The sequence below is a fragment of the Hemitrygon akajei genome, chromosome 8 (genome assembly GCF_048418815.1).
Source record: "Hemitrygon akajei chromosome 8, sHemAka1.3, whole genome shotgun sequence".
Classification (NCBI taxonomy): Eukaryota; Metazoa; Chordata; class Chondrichthyes; order Myliobatiformes; family Dasyatidae; genus Hemitrygon; species Hemitrygon akajei.
Genome location: NC_133131.1, coordinates 164,282,817 through 164,297,725, shown reverse-complemented (window position 1 = coordinate 164,297,725; position 14,909 = coordinate 164,282,817). Strand labels below are relative to the sequence as shown.

Sequence of the window (14,909 nt, the reverse complement as noted above, 5' to 3'; positions counted from 1 at the left end):
ACGACCATCCACCTCCTGGTCCCATGGCTTCACGTGACCCTGATCGGGGGCTAAGCAGGTGCTACACCAGAGGGAAGGAGCACCTCACACCTCCTTCGGTAGAGACGGATCTCCACCCCCATCACTCAAATAAGCCAATACCAATTCCAAGGATAGGCTGAGTTTATTCTCACTGAAAGTTGGGAGGTTTGGGGGATGCTGTTAAACAGTTTTATAAGAATAGGTAGGACAGGTAGAATCTTTCTTCCAGGACAAGGGAGTCTACAACCAGAGGGGAGAGATTTAAAGGAGATCTGTGGGCTAAGATTTTCACACGGAGGGTGATGAATATCGGGAACAAGCTGCCAGAGGAGGTGCAGGAGTAAATACCCAGTGGGTCAGTCTGGGGTGTGCCATTGTCACAGATGGATGACTGAAAAGAGCCACTTGAACTGAAAGTGTAGAATTCACTGTTGGGCCCAGAAGGCTGCACCTTGCTCAGAAGGAAGACAAAGCACTGTTCCTCAGGCTTGTGTTGGGCCTCATCGAAGCAGGTTTTTAGTCTTCCGTGACCAGGCGCATTACAGCACTCGATGTTTAATTCATCAAGTGTTGGGATGTTATTTTCTAAGACGTTGGTGAAGCTGAATTTGGATTATTATGCGCATTTCTGGCCACCTGCCTGCAGGAAATCTACAAATGAGCTTTAAAGAGTGCTGAGGGATGTTGGCAGCACTTGAGGATCTGGTTATAGTGAAGGGTTGAACAAGCTAGGACTTTATTCCCTGGAGCACAGGAGAATGAGGGAAGGTCTTCTAGAGGTATACAAAATTATGAAGGGCGTAGATAGGGTTTGTACAAGCAGGTTTTTTTTCTCGTCAGGTTGGGTGAGACTAGAACTAGAAGTTATAGTTTTAGAGTGAAAGGTGAAATATTTAAGAGGAGTCTGAGAGGAAACTCGGTGTTCAGTCCGAGTGTGGAACGAGCTGCCAGTGGATGTGGTATTAACTGCAACATTTAAGAGAAGTTTGGATAGATACATTGGTGAGAAGACTTGTCTTCAGGAGTTGAGTTACAGGGAAAGATTGATCAGGTTAAGAGTTTATTCCTTGGAGCGTGGAAGAATGAGGGGGGATTTGATAGAGATTTACAAAATTATGAGGGATATTGACAGAGTAAATGCAAGTGGGCTCTTTCCACTCAGATTAGGAGAGATAAATACAAGAGAACATGGGTTTAGGGTGAAAGGGGAAAGGTTTATGGGGAACATTAGGGGGAACTTCTTCACTCAGAGAGCGGTGGGAGTGTGGAACAAGCTGCCATCTGACGTGGTAAATGGACTTGGTGCAGGTCAATGGGTCTAGCGGAATAAAGTTTCGGCACAGACTAGAAGGGCAGAATGGCCTGTTTTCTGTGCTGTAGTGTTCTATGGTTCTAAGAGCATGGAGAGCTATGGTCCTGGTGCAGGAAGATAGGCAGGAGACCAGATCAGCATAAAGTAGATGGGCTGAAGGGCCTGGTTCTGTGCTGTAGTGCTCTTTGACTCTATAAATATGTAAGGGCAGTATCATGATGCAGTTCGCAGAACCACTGCCCCACATTGCTAGTCTTCTGGGTTCAATGATCACTTTGGGTGCTGTCTGTGTGGAGTTTGCAGGTTCTGACTGTGACCGTGTGGGTTTCCACGAGGTATTCTATTTCCTCCCGCATTCCAAAAGCATACAGGTTTGGGGACACCAAGGTAGCATAGCAGTTAGCATGCCTGTATTACAGTGTGGGGGCAGAGGTCAGAGTTCAGTTCCAGCGCTTGTATGTGCTCCCCGTGGAATGCGGGGGTTTCCTCCGGGTGCTCCGGTTTCCTCCCGGAGTCCAAAGACATGCAGTTAGTAGGTTCATTGGTCTTTGTGAATTATCCTGTGATTAGGCTATAGTTAAAGAGCTGGGCTGCCGGGTAGTGCAGCCCACTGGGCTGGAAGGGCCTGTTCCAAGCTGTATCCCTAAGTTAATAAATCAAAGTAATATGTTAGAGAATTAATCCCCCTGAGTTTGTGGGGAGTGGTGGAGTCGGGTGGGTAGTGTGGGGGGGCGGGGGTATGGAGAGAATGTTATGGGTTAGGGCTGCGGTAATGTATAGATACCGATGGGTAGAGTCTCAGTGAGCTGAAGGGCCTGCTTCGCTGCTGTATCTCACTGTGACTCTGTTGGTCACCATTTCCAGCCCAGTCACTCACATTTCCAATCGACATGTGCTCTCTTTTGACAGTCTGGATTTTATTTGCCTCTTGTGCTGTCTCCACCTGCCCTCTCTCAGCCAGCAGCACTGCAGATTTTGGCCATTCAGTTCCTCCTGTGGGTCTGCGCCCTTCCCTTCTGTCCTCTCCGCACCCCCCCCCCCTCAAAACCTCTATCAGTCTGAAACCTTCACTAGTTCCAGTGGCCAACCTGAAACGTTAGCTTCACAGAGACTGAACGAGCTATTGAGTATTTCCAGTTTTAATTTTAAGCACCACACAATGGGACTCACCTAACAATGAGTGTCCTTGACTTCTAGAGTATTCGATGCAGTGATGGGGAGGAATTTGTCTTTGACCACAAACCCCCCCCCCCAACTACTTTATTGCTTCCTGTCAGAGTCACCTTATGTACAGACACTCCTGTGCCTAGCGTCACTTTATGGACATACAATCTATCTATGTTTATAAGCTATCTATGTGTTTTTATTACTGTGTCCTTTATCTTACTGTGCTTTGCTTTTGTGCTCATCAGAGCCAGAGTAACAAACACTTTGTTCTCCTTTACACTTGAAATGACATTGAACAGTATTGAATCCTTGATCCTTGAATGTGAGGGCTGCACAGATCAGACACAGGGGTATCGATTGCCGGGGTGTTTTTGGGTTCCAGCAGGAATTATGCACAGGGTTGTAGGTTGCTGGGGTAAGCCCACTTCCCATGTACTCAAGTCCGTTAACATCAGCGGGTCTTGGTCCGATCTCTGTTTGGTACCTTTGTGGTAGCAACTGAAGCCAAATTGATTTTAATTAGTGGTTTTAATTAATGTGGTGGGGACAAGCTGACCAGTTGATCACAGTGACATCCTTCCTGGTCCTCCTATCCACAGGCTGTGCGTATTCTCCTTGACGTAAAAGGAGGCTATTCAGCCAGTTGAGTCTATGCCAGCTTTCAGAACATTTGATTGGTCCTGCTCCTCCACTGATTTACCTGAAATTTTCTCTGACGTTCCCCTCAACAACCTTCACATTCAATGTCAAAGTAAATTATCAAAGTATGTAAATGTCACCATGTACGACCTTGAGATTTATTTTCTTGTGGGCATTTACAGGAATATCTAGAAGTACAATAGAATTTATGAAAAACAATTCATAAACAAAGGCTGACAAACAGCTCACGTGCAAATTGGACACATCACACAAATAATAAATAAATAATGCAGAGAACAAGAGTTGTAGAGCCTTGAAAGTGGAATCAGTTCAGTGCTGAGGTGAGTGGAGTTATCCACACTGGTTCAGGAGCCTGATGGTTGAAGGGTAATAACTGTTCCTAATCATGATGGTGTGGGACCTCAGGCTCCTTTATGTCCTGTCTTATGGTAGTAGTGAGAAGAGAGCATGGCCTGGATGGTGTGAGATATTGGTCCCTTGTGGCAGTGCTCCTCATAGATGTGCTCAGTGGTGGGGAGGGCTTTTCCTGTGATGGACTGGGCTGTGTCCACCATTTAGCCTTTCTCTTCCTGAACATTGGTGTTTCAATATCAGGCTGTGATGTAACCTGTCAGGACACTCCCCTCTATACAGTTTATTAAAGCTTTAGATGACATTCCACTCAACTGCAATTCTGCAATATTCTTTTCTACCAAAATTCACTTGTAATAGGGTCAATTTACAGAAGCCAATTAACTTACCAACTTGACAACTCCACATTGACAGCACTGGAGATCAGGGTCGAAGACTTGTCCCTAGCTATGAGGCAGTGACGCTAACCACTGTGCTATCATCTTTATGAATGGAAAACCAGCTTTAAAGACATGGGAAATGCATACGATTTGCATCAATGACATGAACATAATATACGGCACCAAAATGTCCTTCCTGCTGTGGTGTGAGTCTGACAAGACCATCTGTTTTATTGGGCACTCCTGGTGCGGCCTCCATTTCATCAGTGGGACCCGTCATAGATACCCCCTCCCTTTGCTCTGTGTGCCCGAAAGACAGGATATCCCAGTGGCTACCCATTTCAATTTGATCTCCCGTTCCCATTTTGTTATGTTGGCCCTTGATCTCCTCTACTACACAATGAGACCCAATTCATGTTGGAGGAACAACACCTCATATTCCTTTGGGTAGCCTCCAACCTGATGGCATGAACATTGACTTCTCCAACTTCTGGTAACTTCTCCCTTCTCCCTCCTCTCTTTTTCCGTTCTCTATTCTGGGTTACCCTCTCATCCCTTTCCTTCTTCTCACTTGCCCATCACCTCCTTCTGGTTTTCCCTCCACCTTCCCATTCTCCCATCCTATCAAATTCCTTCTTCTTCAGCCCTTTACCTCTTCCACCTGTAGAACATAGAGTCATAGTGCAGGCCCTTTGGCCCACAATGTTGTGCCGACCCTCAAACCCTGCCTCCCATATAAACCCCCACTTTAAATTCCTCCATATACCTGTCTAGTAGTCTCTTAAATTTCACTAGTGTATCTGCCTCCACCACTGACTCAGGCAGTGCATTCCACGCACCAACCACTCTCTGAGTGAAAAACCTTCCTCTAATATCCCCCTTGAACTTCTCACCCCTTACCTTAAAGCCATGTCCTCTTGTACTGAGCAGTGGTGCCCTGGGGAAGAGGCACTGGCTGTCCACTCTGTCTATTCCTCTTAATATCTTGTATACCTCTTCCATGTCTCCTCTCATCCTCCTTCTCTCCAAAGAGTAAAGCCCTAGCTCCCTTAATCTCTGATCATAATGCATACTCTCTGAACCAGGCAGCATCCTGGTAAATCTCCTCTGTACCTTTTCCAATGCTTCCACATCCTTCCTATAGTGAGGCAATCAGAACTGGACACAGTACTCCAAGTGTGGCCTAACCAGAGTTTTACAGAGCTGCATCATTACCTTGTGACTCTTAAACTCTATCCCTCGACTTATGAAAGCTAACACCCCATAAGCTTTCTTAACTACCCTATCTACCTGTGAGGCAACTTTCAGGGATCTGTGGACATGTACCCTCAGATCCCTCTGCTCCTCCACACTACCAAGTATCCTGCCATTTACTTTGTACTCTGCCTTGGAGTTTGTCCTTCCAAAGTGTACCATCTCATACTTCTCTGGGTTGAACTCCATCTGCCACTTCTCAGCCCACTTCTGCATCCTATCAATGTCCCTCTGCAATCTTCGACAATCCTCTACACTATCTACAACACCACCAACCTTTGTGTCATCTGCAAACTCAACAACCCTCCCTTCTACCCCCACATCCAGGTAGTTAATAAAATTCTCGAAAAGTAGAGGTCCCAGAACAGATCCTTGTGGGACACCACTAGTCACAACCCTCCAATCCAAACGTACTCCCTCCACCACAACCCTCTGCTTTCTGCAGGCAAGCCAATTCTGAATCCACCTGGCCAAACTTCCCTGGATCCCATGCCTTCTGACTTTCTGAATAAGCCTACCGTGTGCCTGCTCCCTCCCAGTTCTTACATCACTTACATCACCCAACCCACCCACTTGGTTTCACCTATCACCTTTCAGCTTGTACTCCTTCTCCTCACCACCCCCACCTTATTCGGGCTCTTCTCCCTTCCTTTCCACTCACCACTGCTCTGAACTGATTCTACGACCTTCAGACTCACTTTCATGGACTCTTTACAACTCTTGCTCTCAATATAAACACACTGGTTGTTTGTCATTTTTTGGTCTAATTATACATAGGACACAGAGCGGTATGGGTCCTACACCATGATGTTGTGCCAACCATTGATTGTACTCCAAGGTCAATCTAACACTTTCCTCCCACATAGCCCTCCTGTTTATGTACAGTTTTTCATTAAATTCTGTTGTATTTCCCTTTGTTCCTGAGATTGCCCTCAAGAAAAAGAATCTCAGGGTATCATATAGTAACATATGTGTACTGTACTTTGATAATAAATTTACTTTGCACTTTGAACTCTGTTCATGAGCTGTGTGCGTCGGTACTTGCGGGAACCAGCTAAAAGCCTCTGATCTCTCCGCAGCCCCTCCTGACGCCGATTCTCTCCAACCACCACCCGCTGGGGCGAGGCAGCATCTTTCGGTTCCGGACGCACTCCGTGGACGCCGTGCTGGGGAACGTGTTCTCAGACGAGGAAGACAGCGACAAGAGTGAGAGTGTCCGGAGCTCCCTGTGCCTGCCCCCGCTCAACCGTACCAACAGCAACCAGAGCCACGGGAGCCACCGGTCCGTGCTGGGAGCGCCGCGCGGCCAGCAGAAGCTGCACCTCGCCGTGGACCAGAACGGCGTGGTCTCCGTGGTTGGAGGGTCCCCCGTCTCGCCAAGCTCGCTCTGCCTCCCTCAGGTCACCGTGGACAAGCCATTCACCGAAGACAATGTAAGCGCTTCCCAAGGATTTTAATTTCATTTATTTAGAGGTGTAGCACAGTAGCAATGAGCCCGCGGTGCCCAACTAACCTGCTAACCTTTAAATGTGGGAGGTGACGGAAGGAAGCCCACGTGGCCACGGGGCAAGGGCGCGGACAACAGGGATTTGAACCGGGGTCGCGAGATGTCCAGCCACGCACATGGTGAGCCAAGGAAACAGCCTCTGAGCTGTCTGGCTCCTGATAACGAGGCCCCCAAGGTAAAATGGTCCTGGGCACTGAAGGCAAGAAGCCCCAGGAGCAGGAGAGGGCAAGCAAAAAAGCAGGGCAGGTACAGGGCAACTTACCCCAGTGGGGTGGGGGTGGTGTAATTCACACCAGGCCTTCAGGGTGGAAAAACGGATGCATTCACTTGAGCCAGTTTGTAAATTATTTGATAGCTAACTCTGTTTAGTTTAAGAGTAATAAAGTAAAATCTACTTAACTTTGGGGAGTAAATGAATCAGAATCACTGTCATTCACATATTTCATGAAGTTTATTGTTTAGAGATTGTCAGCCCTAGCATTGACTGGACAAGTCTACTTATCCCAATAGTAAGTTAAAAACTAGACAGAACTTACTCTAGAACTAATAGAACATACACTCAGTGCACAGGAATGTACCTAATAAAGTAGCCACAGGAGGGGAATCTGCTGCTACAGCCCATCCACTTCAAGGTTTGACTGCTGCACACTGCCGTTGTGACGTGTGGTTATTTGGGTTACTGTCACCTTCCAGTCAGCCTGACCCAGTCTGGACATTCTCCTCCGACCTCTCTCGTTAACAAGGTGTTCTCACCCTCGGAACTACCACCTACTGGATATTTTTTTTTGCTTTTTTTCACCATTCTCTGTAAACTCTAGAGACCGTTTGTGTGAAAATCCCAGGAGATCAGCGGTTTCCGAGATACTCAAACCCCCACCCCATCTGGCACCAACAATCATTCCACAGTCAAAGTCACTTAGATCACATTTCTTCCCCATTCTGATGTTAGATCTGATCAACAACTGAACCTCTTGAACACGTCTGCATGCTTTTATGCATTGAGTTGCTGCCACCTGATTGGCTGATTAGATACTTGCTGTACATCGCGAGCAGGTGTACAGGTGTACCTAATAAAGTGGCCGCTGAATGCATACGAAACAGCCCAGGAAAAGGCCCTTCAGCCCGCGATGTCTGTGCTGAACGGCAGCATGGATAGCATCATGCTTTGCTGCGGCATGGTAGCAGAGTGGTTAGTAATCTTCTGTAGTGCCAGCGGTCGCTGATTGGGGCTGAGTTCCTGCCACTGTCTGTAATGAGTTTGTATGTTCTCCCAGTTTCATCCCATGTCCCAGAGATGTGCCGTTCATGTTAGGAAGTTTTGGGCAAGCTATGTTGGATTGAAAGCAAGGCAGCACTTGCGAGCTGCCCCAACACTTATTTGGGTTGTGTTGGTTGTTGACGCAAGCAAGCAACACATTTTCTTGTATGTTTCAAAGTACATGTGGCAAATAAAGCTAATCTTATCTGAACACAATGCCAGAAGAAAACAGCGCCCATCATCAAAGCCCCACCATCCAGACCTCTTCTCGCTCCTACCATCAGGCAGAAGAAGGCGCAGAGAAATCACACCACCAGGTTCAGGAAGAGCTATAACCCCGCAACCATCAGACTCCTGAACCAGTGTGGACAATCCGAGACTTTAACCGGTGGGGGTGAACAGCTAATACCAGGGCTAATTTTAAGGTGATTGGAGGAAAGTAAAGATGGGGTGTCAGACATACGTTTTTTACACAGAGAATGGTGGGTGTGTGGAACGCCCTGCCAGGGGTGGTGTTAGAGACAGATACATTAGGGACAGATAAGACGTTCTTAGATAGGCACATGGATCTTAGACAAAAGGAGGGCTCTGCGGGAGGGAAGCATTAGATTGATTTTAAAGTAAGATAAAAGCATCCTCCACTGAAACAGGAGCAACAAGAAATCAACGAGGATCTCAGTGGGACAAACAGCATCTGTGAGTGGAAAGGGATTATCGCTGTTCCTCCAACAGATTGATTGTCGTTCCACCTACGGTCTCCTGTGTCTCCTTTACTTAACCATCATGTTCGTGAATAAAATTTAGAACTATTTCCTTTCAAAGGGGACAGTAGATTACTGCTCACGGCAGCCCTGCTGAAGTGGAAACCTGTCATCTTGTCACAACAAAGTAATTTAAAAGGTGGTACGGGGTTTGTGATGTGCCAGGTTCTTGAAATGATCTGGAACTTTTAACCTCGGCTTCTGGTGACCTTCTAGGGAGTTTGAGCTGTGGTGCTGTGTGGTACCTGCAATTGAAATACGGCTTTTGTGTTTATTTTTAGAGGAAATGTTTGTAGGAAAAGGAAATTTATAGCGTCACAGTGATGTGAAGCACAAGTTACATCTAAAGGATTGCCTTTACATGGTGGGCATCCCAAAGCATTTTACAGGAGTGATATCAAATAAGCTTTTAGCTTCATAATGTAGAACATAGAACTGTACGGCACAGTACAGGACCTTTGTCCCATAATGTTAGGCTGGCCTTTTAGTCTCCTCCACGATCAACCAAACCCTTTCCTCTTTAACAGCCCAGTACCCTCCATTTTACTATCATCCATGTACTGATCTAAGGCTACGTCCACATTACGCCGGATAAATCCGTAACTGTAGCTTTTTGTCTTCGTTTTTACCCTCCGTCCACACTAAAACAGCGTTTTCGTCCCCCGAAACCAGAGCTTTTCAGAAACGCTGTCCAGGGTGTGTAATTTTGAAAACGCCACTTGGGCAGATCAGTGTGGACGGGGTAACCAGAGAAATCTGAAAACGCTGTCAGACGGCAGCGCACCATTTCATTGTTTTCCTGAACGCAACCCCCCACACAATCTAACAATTTCAGAACAGACAGCAACAAGACTGAAGCCAGAAGAGTTAGAAATGTACTCACCAAATACTTTGACCCATAACTTACTGAATAAGTAAGTATACTCACTTTGCCCTGTTTTCTGTCCTTCCTCGTATGAAAGTGGTTTACCTATTTATACAAGTACTTCTCTGACAATAGATGTGTAACAGCCTAATGTAACATTGTATGGAAATACAAGATAATACTGATGCAGACATGTTTTATACATTTAACAAGGTGCTTTATTAATGCAACAGAGTTAGTCAGTTTTTCAATGTTCGTCATCAGCTGGGTCATACAGTCCGTGAACTCCCTGTCGGTTGTCTCCATACGCTCCAGTATTTGTTTTTTTACCTTTAAGTCCTCCTGCGCGAGAGCCAACATTTGTCCGTTTTTTAAGTTCTTCTAGTCTGTAACTATACAAACACGCACTTTCACAGTGAGATTGGACACCAAACATGTCGCTTGTTTTCGGTAGATGTGTCCTGCGCATGTGCAGTAGGAGGAGATTCGCCGAAATATCCGTTTCAATGTGGGCAGAGATATTTTTAAAAATGCATAGTGTGGATACTTATCGTTTTTACGCGAAACCGGCGTTTTCAAAATCTAGTCTAGTGTGGATGTGGCCTAAGATTCTCTTAAATGTCCCTAATGTATCTGCCTCTACCACCACCCCTGGCAGGGTGTTCCAGTCACGCAGCTCTTTCTGTGTAACAAACCGACCTCTGACATCTCCCCTAAACTTGCCTCTAATCACCTTAAAAGGTTGTTCTCTGGTATTATTTGATTTATTTATTCATTGAGCTACAGCCCAGAACAGGCCATTCCGGCCCTTCAAACCACGCTGCCCCCAGTTTAACCCTAGATTAAGCAGAGGACTGGGTAGCAGGATCCCCACCAAGGGAGGTGCAAGGCTGTCCATTCTCTCTATTCCTCTCTCAAGTTGCCTCTCATGCTGCTACGTTTTTGCTTCACCAGCACCCAGGTTCGACCCTGAGGCCTGTTCCTTCCTGTGACTGTGTCAGTTTCCCCAGGTGGCTCTGGTTTTGTCCCACATCCCAAAGACATGCCAGAAGTTGATTGGCCACTGTAAATGTTAATATTTACACTGTATAAGTAGTGGAAAAGAAAATGAAAAGGAATCTTAGGGGGTTTGATGGACGTATGAGTTTCAGGGGCGAGGGATATAAGCAGATGGGGAGAGATGTGATTGCTACCCTAAGATCTGGCCGGGAGAGCCTTGTTCAGAGGTGTTATAAGATGCAAAATATCTAATAAAGTTTAGGATGAGCGAGAGACTGGTGTTAAGGTCTGATATAAAGGATAGATGGAGGTGGAGAGACTTAGAAAGGGAGTTCCAGGGCTCAGGGCCTGGACAACGGGTGGAGTGATTCAGTCTGGAGATGAACGAGAGGTCAGAGCTGGAGAGGCAGAAGGATGTGTGGCTGGAAGAGGGAAGGCATGAGGGCATTGAGGGATTGGAAGGTAGGAATGGAATGGATAGCCATCAAAACAATTCTTGCATAGTGGAGTGGATTGAGATGTTGAAAGAAAGAAACAAGGAAAGCTAGAAGAAAAAAGAGACAAAGAAAATGAGGAAGAAAGAAAGGAAGGAAGAAAGGGGGGAGAGACAGAGAAAAGAAAGAGAAAGAGAGGAAGGAAGAAAGAAAGGAAGAGAGAAAAGCAGAGAATAGGTACTTACTTTGGGTGAGAGCACATTCACTGAGGGAAGAATGTTTGCTGGGTCATTGGGGAGATGTTTTCTGACAGTCCATGTAGTAAAAAAGCTATTGGAACCTCCTAGAAGAGCATGGTAGTGTAGTGGTTAGCACACTTGATCATACAGGCGACCCGGGTTCAATTCCCACTGCTGCCTGTAAGGGTTCTCCCTGTGACCGTGACAGTGCACCAGTTTCCTCCCACATTCCAAAGACGTGCCAGTTGGTAGGTTAATTGGTCATTGTAAATGTCCCATGGTTAGGCGAGGGTTAAATTGGGAACTGCTGGGTAGTGTGGCTCGAAGGCCCGTAGGGGCCTAAAGGGCCTATTCTATGATGTATCTCTAAATATATAAATATAAAAATAAATTTAAAAGTACATTGGAATTAACCAGGCTTAGCAGTAAAGAATTGGAATTAGTAGTAAAGAAAAACCTGCTTAGCCCAAGTGACAATGTCACATTTTCTAAATGTTCAGGTTTCCCAAGTGTGGTGCAGGGAACTAGGACAAGTAAAGATGTTCTGTCCATCATTTGACTGTAAGATCATAATGAATGGGAGCAGAATTAGGCCATTCAGCCCATCTAGTCTTCTCCACCATTCAATCGTGGCTGATGCTTTATTCAACCACATTCTCTCACATTCTCCCCATAAGGTTTAATCCCCTTAACAATCACAAACCCATCAATCTTTGCCTTTAGACCATTCAATGAATTGGCCCCTCAGCCCTCCAGGACAACAAATTCCACAGATTCACCACCCTCTGGCTGAAGAAATTTCTCCTCATCTCTGTTCTGAAGGGACGTTGCTTTATTCTGAGTCTGTGCACTCAGATCCCTTGAACCTCCTACTGGAAGCATCTTCCACATGTCCACTGTACACAGCCCTTTCAGTATCGGTAGGTTTCAATGCCTCATTTGTATGATCTCTGTTGAGTACAGGCCCAGAGATGTCAAATGACCTTCATACATTAACACTTTCATTTCCAGGATCATTCTTGAGAACTCTAACCAGAGCTAGCACATTTTTCCTTAGATACAGCACTCAGCCTTGCTCACAATATTCCAGGTGTGGACCAATACCTTATAAAGCCTTTGAAATACATCCTTGCTGTTGTAAGAGCATAAGACATAGGCGTGGAACTAGCCTATTGGGCTCCAAGTCTGCTCAGCATGGCTGATTTATTTTCCCTCTCTACCCCATTCTCCACGTAACCGTTGATGCTCTTACTAATCCAGAACCTATCAAGCTCTGCTTTAAATGATTTGGCCTCAACAGCCATCTGTGGCAATGAATTCCACAGACTCACCGCTCTTTAGCTAGAGAAATCCCTCGTCATTCCTCTTCTTTTTTTGTAATTTATTTTTTTATTGAAGTTCATCATCAAACAACTCTTTGCTTCTCCTCTGAGACTGTGCCCTCTATACCCGTTGCTTCTCTGAACCCTATTCTCTGAACCCGTTGCTTCAACTCTGAGGCTGTGCCCGCTATAGGAAACATCCCCTGCACGTCCTCTCTTTCATGGCCTTTCAATATTTGGAAGGTTTCAATGAGATCCCTCCTCACTCTTCTAAACTCCAACAATTAATAGAAGTTAAAACATAGAACATAGGACAGAACAGCACAGCACAGGCCCTTTGGCCCACAACCTTTTAACCTGCCCCAAGATCAATCTAACCCTTCCCTCCTACACAGCCCTTCATTTTTTTTAATCACCCATGTGTGTAAGAGTCTCTTAACTGTCCCTAATGTACCTGCCTCTACCAGCACCATTCCAGTCCAGGCTTCTGGAAATGAGTGCAAACACTGAGTTTGCTACCTTTCCTACCAACTCTGGCGCGATCTTGCGCCAAATGCAAATTATTCCTAGGAATGTCCCAGGGAGGTGGAGTCAGGAAGATCTCTGTAATGCTGTAAGGCTGCCATACTGGGGTTCTGCTGAGACAGGGAAGGATGAGTCCATGAAGGGACTTGAATTGGCACGACACCAGCGTGCTGTCCAGGGCTGCAGGTTGTGAAGAATGGCACTGTTGACTGAGACTCGGGTATTCAAACTTCTCTTAAATGTTACAATTGAACCCCACCACCCCCTTTCTGCTGGCAGCTCATTCCACTCTCATCACTGTCCGAGTGAAGAAGCTCCCCCACAGATTCTCCTGAAACATTTCACCTTTCACCCTTAACCCATGACCTGAAGTTGTAGTTTCACCCTTAACCCATGACCTGAAGTTGTAGTTTCACCCAACCTCAGTGGAAAAGTCTGCTTGCTTTTACCCTATCTATACCCCTCATCATTCCATATACCTCTATCAAATTTCCCCCTATTCTTCTGCGCTCTAGGGAATGAAGTCCTAACTTATTCAACCTTTCCCTATAACTCAGGTCCTCAAGTCCTGGCAGCAGTCTTGTAAATTTTTCCTGCACTTTTTCGAGTTTACAGGTATCGTTCCTGTAGGTAGGTGACCAGAACTGCACACAATACTCTAAATGTGGCCTCACCAACATCTTATCCTTGTAAATTTGTAAACGACTGATGAACAGTCACACTTGTAAATGATTGATAAACAGTTACATTTGGTTGAAAAATAAGATAGCATTTCTTTCTTTATCCTGATTTCTCCTTTAGGTGGATGAGTACACGAATGGGAGGGGTATGGAGGGCTATGGTTGGGGTGCAGACAATTCAACTGGACTAGATGGTTTGAAGGGTCTGTTTTGGTGCTATAGTGCTCTGTGATTCTGTGGTGGAACCATGTTGAATATTTTCGAAAGGAAATTGGATTTGGGGAACAAAATTCTCAACATTATGTAGAATATGACTCTTTCCACAAATTGGCATGAGTACAAATGGCTGATGGGCCTTTTTCCATGAATCCAGATACTGGGATTAGTATAGATTAGATGTATTAAACCCTTAGGAGTATTTATTCTAATGATTTCCTCTTTCAAATACCCTGTGGCATGCGAACCTAAAGACACAAATCCCACCTCATGAATAATTTTTACCACATCCAGGGATCTCTGTGCCTGATGTCGTTGCCCCACAGTGAGGCTGGCACCTTGCCAGCCGGGAGTCAGGAATGCAAAACAGCATCCTGCCACTCTGTGCCTCTGCGCCCAGGGACCTGAGCGATAACACAAAAACAAATTAATCTGTGTTAGTATTGGAAACATCTTGCATTCCCCAAAGAGCCGGTGGTAAATGGAGGAATCCAACCATCCGTCAGACTTGCGAGAATGCCGGAAAGCCCGAGGAGTGAAGAGTGAAATGACTTGATCCAGTGCGGGCCGCGTGATCTTGGATCCTTCCTGCTCTATGCTGGCTGCTTAGTCTCCTGGTGGGAGATTTGATGGAAAAACAGTTAGGAACCCAAGTGTGTTTACATGAAATAAGATCCAAAATATTTATCCCCACCATTTAGCCTGCACTCATTCCTGTCCTTATCTGGGGATTTGATTGTCTCAGTCTTTATTTACCACTGTAATCAGAAATAAGCAGACACAAGAGATCCTGCAGATGCTAGAAATCTCGAGAGACACGCACAGAATGGGGGAGGAACTCAGCAGGTCAGGCAGCATCTGCGGAGAGAGATGAAGGGGTGGTGTTTCGGGCCAAGACCCTTCACCAGGACTGGAGAGGAAGAGGGCAGGGGCCAGAATAAAAGGGGTGGGTGGCGAG

General features: G+C 45.9%; 1 protein-coding gene across 4 annotated transcripts in view; it reads left to right on the top strand.

Annotated features, from left to right (window-relative positions):
- Positions 1–14,909, top strand: part of scn5lab (sodium channel, voltage gated, type V-like, alpha b) — a 583,358-nt gene that overhangs the window by 336,347 nt on the left and 232,102 nt on the right. For all 4 annotated transcript variants that reach the window (XM_073054976.1, XM_073054978.1, XM_073054975.1 and 1 more), the window contains one exon: positions 6,225–6,578. In XM_073054976.1, coding sequence (XP_072911077.1) covers positions 6,225–6,578 — 354 coding nt within the window. The remainder of the gene's footprint in view (positions 1–6,224; positions 6,579–14,909) is intronic.